General features: G+C 49.0%; 1 protein-coding gene across 1 annotated transcript in view; it reads right to left on the bottom strand.

Annotated features, from left to right (window-relative positions):
* Nucleotides 1-6682, bottom strand: part of Dnah2 (dynein axonemal heavy chain 2) — a 131251-nt gene that overhangs the window by 32939 nt on the left and 91630 nt on the right. The window contains exons 47-53 of the mRNA XM_026780620.1: nt 5032-5184; nt 4747-4838; nt 4220-4418; nt 3863-4087; nt 2880-2984; nt 1374-1562; nt 60-145 (exon numbers count right to left, since the gene is read on the bottom strand). Of these exons, the coding sequence (XP_026636421.1) occupies nt 60-145; nt 1374-1562; nt 2880-2984; nt 3863-4087; nt 4220-4418; nt 4747-4838; nt 5032-5184 (1049 nt within the window). The remainder of the gene's footprint in view (nt 1-59; nt 146-1373; nt 1563-2879; nt 2985-3862; nt 4088-4219; nt 4419-4746; nt 4839-5031; nt 5185-6682) is intronic.

The following is a 6682-nucleotide window of genomic DNA, read 5'->3' as shown; positions in this document are numbered from 1 at the left end:
GGGGGGGGGGTTGGCAGGCAGCGGGAAGTGCATCTGACCAGGGTGCAAGGACACATCACCTGAAACACTCATGGATCCAGAGTCTGGTGATGCTGGACTTGGTATCATGGAAGTCCTTGTTGGCTCTAAGCATGCCCTGGAAAACCTGGAAAGTTGGAGCAGTGACTGGGTAAGAGGCAGAAAGAGATCCTGTCAATCTGGAGGGGAGCAGAAAGCATGGCTATGCGCCATCCCAGGAGAAGGGTGACCGGCGTGTGCTTTGCTGAGAATTCTATTTCTATTTTTTAAAGATTGAAAATTAATTATGTGGGGCTGGAGATACGGATCAGAGGTTAAGAGCACTGACTGCTCTTCCAGAGGTTCTGAGTTCAATTCCCAGCACCCACATGGTGGCTCACAACCACCTATAATGAGATCTGGTGCCCTCTTCTGGTGTGTAAACATACAGGTAGACAGAACATGGTATGCATAAAAATAAACCTTAAAAAATTATGTGTATGTATGTATATCTTTGTCACATATGTGCAGGAGCTCACAGCGGGCAGAAAAAAGGCATTGAGCTCCCCAGAGCTGGAGTTACTGGTGGTTATGAGCCACTCAATACAGGTGCTGGGAACAAACTCGGCCTCTGCAAAAATGAAAAGTACACTGGACATGGTGGCGTACACCTTTAATCCCAGCATTCAGAGGCAGAGGCAAGTGGATCTCTGTGAGTTTGAGGTCAGCCTGGCCTACATAGTGAGTTCCAGAACAGCCAGGGCTACACAGAGAAACCCTGTCTCAAAAATAAACAAACAAAAAACAAACCCAACAAAAATAAAACTAAAGAGAAAGCATTCCTAATGGCTGACCCCATCCAGCTCCCCAACTCCTCGCTATGACATTCTTCTTAAAAGAAAAAAAAAAGCAGATTTATTTTTATTTTATGGACATTGTATGAGTCTGTGTCTATGTGTATGTCTGTGTACTGCAAACATGCAGTGCCTGCAGAGGCCGGAAGAACTGGAGTTACAGACAGTTGTGAGTCACCATGTGGGAGATGGGAGCAGAATCTAAGTCCTCTGCAAGAACAACCAGTGTTCTTAACCACTGAGGCCCTGCTATGGAGTGTGAAGGCTTATTTTAAGAAAAAGATAGTAGTGGCACACACTCAGGAGGCAGAGGCAGAGGCAGATGGATCTCTGTGAATTCTAGGCCAGCCTGGTGTACATCAGAGTTCCGGGACAGCCAGGGCTACACAGAGAAACCCTGTCTCAAAAATCAAACAAAACAAACAAACAAACCGAGGAAGAGGAAGAAGAAGCAGTAGCAGCCGCAGCAAGGGCTGCAGAGGCTGCACAAGGCCAAAGTGCAGAGGTCAGGGCAACGCTGACCTTGGAGATGTCCCGGAGGTTGAAGAGGTAATGGATCTTAGCGGGTGTGGGCAGGAAGCGCTGCACCACCGTGTTGTACACGTCCAAAGTGGCCTCTGTCACCACGTTCCCGATGGGCTTTACCTCCTCTTCAAAGTCCTGAAGCTTCTGGTTGATCATGGTGCCAAATATGCGGGTGATCTGTGATTCCTGGAAAGAGACCTCAGACTCACTTTCCAGGGCCCTGGGCCCGCAGCCAGGGCTCCCTCATGGCAGAACTGAAGAAGCATTAATCAATCAAACAAAAACACCACTGAGAAATATTTTTTATGAGAAATATCCATAATAAACAAACAATCTAACTAGAGATGGGCCGGTGCCATTGGCTCTTTCATCCCGGGCTTCACTGTGGCTCAGTAGCGCACTGGATGGATCTTACATGTGGAATTTTGGTATCTTGTTCATGGAGAACTTTTTACATTACTTTTTTCTAAAGTTAATTTTATGTATCTGTATGTGGGCATGTGCATGCCTGCCTCAGCGCACGTGTGGAGATTATAGGCCAATCTGTGCGAGACGGCTCTCTCCTCACACCACGTAGGCCCCAGGGATGGACTCAGGCTGTGAGGCTTGATGGCAGGTGCCTTTACCTACTTGACTTAATTTTATTTAATCTAATTAATAAATTAATTTTTGTTTTTGTTTTTTGAGACAGGGTTTCCCTGTAGCTTTGGAGCCTGTCCTAGAACTTGCTCTGTAGACCAGGCTGTCCTCGAACTCACAGAGATCCACCTGCCTCTGCCTCCCTAGTGCTGGGATTAAAAGTGTTCACCACTACCACCCGGTTTTGACTTAATTTTAATTTGAAGAAAATATTTAATTAAGAGCCAGGTGTAGCGATACATGCCTAGAAACGTGGCGTTTGGGAGGCTGAGGTAGAAAGGGTTGAGTTTTAAAGCCACCTCAGCCTATATTTAGTGCGACCTTGTCTCAAAAACGAAGAATATTTCTCCTGCTGAGTTTTATTTGGCCTTGGCTTTCAGTCCCCTTAAATTTCATTCACCTCTCCCCAACCCTAGCACTGCTTTGGCTGTTGGCTTTATAAGATCCACCTTGGCCCGGGGCGGTGGCGGCGCACGCCTTTAATCCCAGCACTCGGGAGGCAGAGGCAGTAGGATCTCTGTGAGTTCGAGGCCAGCCTGGTCTAGAAAGAGCTAGTGCCAGGACAGGAACCAAAAGCTACAGAGAAACCCTGTCTCAAAAAAATCCAAAAAAAAAAAAAAAAGATCCACCTTCCTGAGTTTGCTTCCACCCCAGGCGGTCTCTGTCCACGGAGACCACAAGCTCCACATTCCAGAGCCAGCAGGCCACACTTGAAAACCCTGCAGCTGTCCTGGCTCAGAGGCCAAAGCTTCCACACAGGGCCCCACCCCTGGAAAGCAACTCTGCTCTGCTCCCTTATTCCATGGGCCTGGGATGGTTTTGCCAGGTACAGTCCCCCCCCCCATCCCACCCCCATGGCCTCACAGTGGGGAAGGTCATGTTGATGATGTTGAATCGACTCTGCAACCTCGGGGAGATAACGGTCCGTCCACCCCCTGGGGGGCCCATGGCGGCCATCAGGAACATGTCCTAGAGAACAGAGACAAAGATGGGGGAGACACAGTAGGATGAAGAGAGACAGAAACAGTGGTGATGTTTCATGACAGCAAGGTCAGAGGACCCTGCATGTTTCTAACAGAAACAGTCCGTGTCCCAGGTGCTAGATGCTTCAGTCACCATGATCTGATCTATATCAGATCATATACATCTATATCACATTTACATTAACTTACACAATTAATATTGCATACATTAAAACATTATGTGACTGGGCACGGTGTCACATGTCTCAAATCCCTGAACTCAGAGGCAGAGCCAAGAGAATCTCTGTGAGTTCAAGAGACCAGCCTGAGCCGGGCGATGGTGGTGCACGCCTTTAATCCCAGCACTCGGGAGGCAGAGGCAGGCCGATCTCTGTGAGTTCGAGGCCAGCCTGGTCTACAAGAGCTAGTTCCAGGACAGCCAGAAATACAACATAGAAAGACCCTGTCTTTAAGAAAAGAAAGGAAAAGAAGAAGAGAGAACGTCCAGTAAGAGAGTCATAATCCCACGAGAGGAGAGCAAGGACAGAAGGGAGACATCTGGGCTGTGGGTGGGGGTTACGGCAAGCCTGGGAAAAGGAGGAGAGTCTGTGAACATGGTGTTAAGACCTGGCTCTGAGGACTTTGCTGACATGTGGGTGAGCAGAGGAGGCCTGGAGGCCAGGAGACATGGAGAACAAGCCTCTCAAGTCACCAAGTGGGGGACAGACTCAGTGAGGAGAGTTACAATGGGGGTCCACAACTTAGGAGCCAGATGTATAGGCCCCCAGGAAGGGACAGTGCATTCCTGCGTAGGGAGGAGCCCTCGGGCCCAGGGGAGCAGGGACTGGGCCCACCTAGCACAGGAGAACAGTCTCAGGTGCTTACACGAATGTGCTTGATGCTCTGCTTCAGACGATCATACCAGAAGCCATAGTCAATCCAGAGGCGAATCAGCTCCAGGGGTGGCTGGGACCCAAACATGTCCTTAGCAGGCATGTTTAGGTCATCCATAAAAGTGATCATGCTTTTGCCCCCGAATGGCACGTACACACCCTTGGTTCGCTTCTCCACTCTGCTCTCAATGATGCTCTGCACGTTGTTCGATGTAGTCTGGTGGGAGACACAGAGCAGACGTGAGGGTCCCCAGAGAAACAAGGGACCATGAAGGCCTGTCAGCTGAGCACCTGAGTTCCAGGAGAGAGCCGATGGCGAGGAGCTGGCAGTCCAAGCCCCCCGACATACCTGTGCAGACATGTTGACAATGAGCACCGACCACTGGCTGGAGGGCAAGGACTGCAGAACACTCTGGGCTATGGAGGTCTTTCCAGTTCCTACAGGACCCACTAGTAAGACGGGATTCTGGTTGGCCACCAAGGTGCTGACTAGATAGTTGTATCGGACGGTATCAACAGTAGGTACCATGATCTTATAAAAAGGCGCACTAGGGAAGAAAGGAATGGCGGCTGTCTTAGGACCATTTGGCTGCCCCAGTTTAGCTCTCACTTCCTTCTTCCTCTTAGCATTTACCTTCTTCCGGTGCCACCATGGTCTAACCTCCCGACCTGCCTGGAGGTCCTGGAGGTGTGGCATTCTCCTTGAAGGCCCTGTCCCGAGTCCCCTAGACCTTACTTCCTAAACCCAGTCATCTCTTCCCTGGAGGTGGCTTTCTCCTTTCACAGGTCACCCTGGCTTCTGGCCCCATCACCCTTGACGTATTTGCCACCGACTGCAGGACCAAGCCCTACGCAAACCCCAGGCTCTGCTCTCACTTTGGAGGATAACGCCAACTCTTAGGGAGCTTCTCCTCAAATGACGTCCAAGTCCGCATCTTGGGGTTCACGAAGTATTCATACACTGTGTCCTAAGGAAAGAAGGAGAGCCATGCTGCCGGACTTCCTTCAGCTCTCGCCAGGCAGAGGCAGGGCTCACAGACTGACGGGGGAAGAAGAGAGTGGCAGCAAAGTGGGAAGCCAGGCAGAGTCTGAAGACCACAGATGCCTTGCAAGTCCCGGAAACATAGGACATACAGGGTGGCTAGATTTAAGAGCCCTGACCTTATTGGGGAAAGAGCCCTCGATTTCCCGAAGGTAACTGTCAATTTTCTTGCGTCCATCCTCATCCACAGAGGCACACACAGACCAGATCATGCTGAACACAAACATCATCTCCACCATGAAGGCATAGTTATCAGTGTCGGCTGGGTTCACCTGGGCAGAGAAGAGAAGAGGCTCAGGAGCCCAGCGTGCTGAACTCGCCTTAAAACAATCTTCATTCCTCAAGATACAGAAGCCCCACCTATAGGAGACGGAAGGATCTAGTCTAGCAGATGACCACGAAGGCAGAAACCCTACCTTCTCTCCTGGTTCTGTGTGAGAACGTGTGACTGTTTTCCAGATGTCGTGTTCATCTACAACCTACTCACGGATTTGAGATAAACCTGGGACTCCTTTCAGCACTGCCTTTGCTCAGAGCCGCCTCTAGGCTAAGTCTTAAGAGCACAACTGTCATCTGGCCACCCCAGGCCCGCCCTGGAGGAGCACTCACGGTGTCGTAGAGGAAGGGGAAGTAAAACGCAGGGATTAACGCGGATGCGCACCCGCACGGCGCAGTACTCAAAGTCACACTTTCGCTTTGACAAGCATGTTGCATGTATCAACATTCATTTCTTGGTTTTTGTTCATTTGTTTTGTTTCTGAGCCCCGGCTGTCCTGGGACTTGCTATGTAGAACAGGCTGGTCTCACATTTATGGGGCTCTTCTGTGTCTGACTCCTAAAAGCTGTGATCACACCACACCATAGTCTATTTCTGGGACAGGACAACATCTATGGATATATGTGGGGCCTTATGTCAATAAGAGTTTTTGTTTGTTTGATAAGGTGTTTGTTTTTTGGTTTTGGATTTGTTTTTGTTTTGTTTTGTCTTGTTTTTGTTTCTTTGCTTTTGGGACAAGGTCTCCCTGCACAGCCCAGGCCTGCAATTCCCTGTGTAAACCCAGGAGGCTTTGCGCCACTGGCTTTGAGCACCTTTAGTGCACCTAAAACAATACAAACGTACTTCAGTAGTTACTTCTGTGACGGGAAAAGAAAACAAATTAGGAAGGGGAAGATGACAGACAGGGCTTGAAAAGCCTGCTGTGATGGCTCAGGTCTGCGATCCCAGCACAGAGATCCTGTCTTTAAAAAGGGAAAGAAATATCTAACTTTTAAAAAGAAACTAAACTCAATGATTACTTATAAAATTAAAATTTAGCCTTGGAGCTGGGTGATGGTAGCCCATGCCTTTAATCCCAGCACTCGGGAGGCAGAAGCAGGTGGATCTCTGTGAATTCGAGACCAACCTGGTCTACAGAGTGAGTTCCAGGACAGCCAGGGCTGTTACACAGAGAAACTCTGTCTCGAAAAACCAAAACCAACCAAACAACCAAACAAAAATTATCCAGGTGCAACTGCTCGCATCGACAATCAACACACTGGGGAAGCAGAGTCAGGAGGATCCCTGGGGCTTGCTGGCTGGCCAGTCTAGCCAAATCAGGAAGCTCCAGGTTCAGTGAGAGATCTTTTTTATTATTTATTTATTTATTTATTTATTTATTTATTTATTTATTTATTTATTTATTTGCTTTTTCGAGACAGGGTTTCTCTGTGGCTTTGGAGCTTACCCTGGAACTAGCTCTGTAGACCAGGCTGGTCTCGAACTCACAGAGA

Source organism: Microtus ochrogaster, chromosome 7 (assembly GCF_000317375.1).
Source record: "Microtus ochrogaster isolate Prairie Vole_2 chromosome 7, MicOch1.0, whole genome shotgun sequence".
NCBI lineage: Eukaryota > Metazoa > Chordata > Mammalia > Rodentia > Cricetidae > Microtus > Microtus ochrogaster.
Note: the sequence above shows the minus strand (reverse complement) of the source record. Positions and strands in the feature narration are given on the sequence as shown.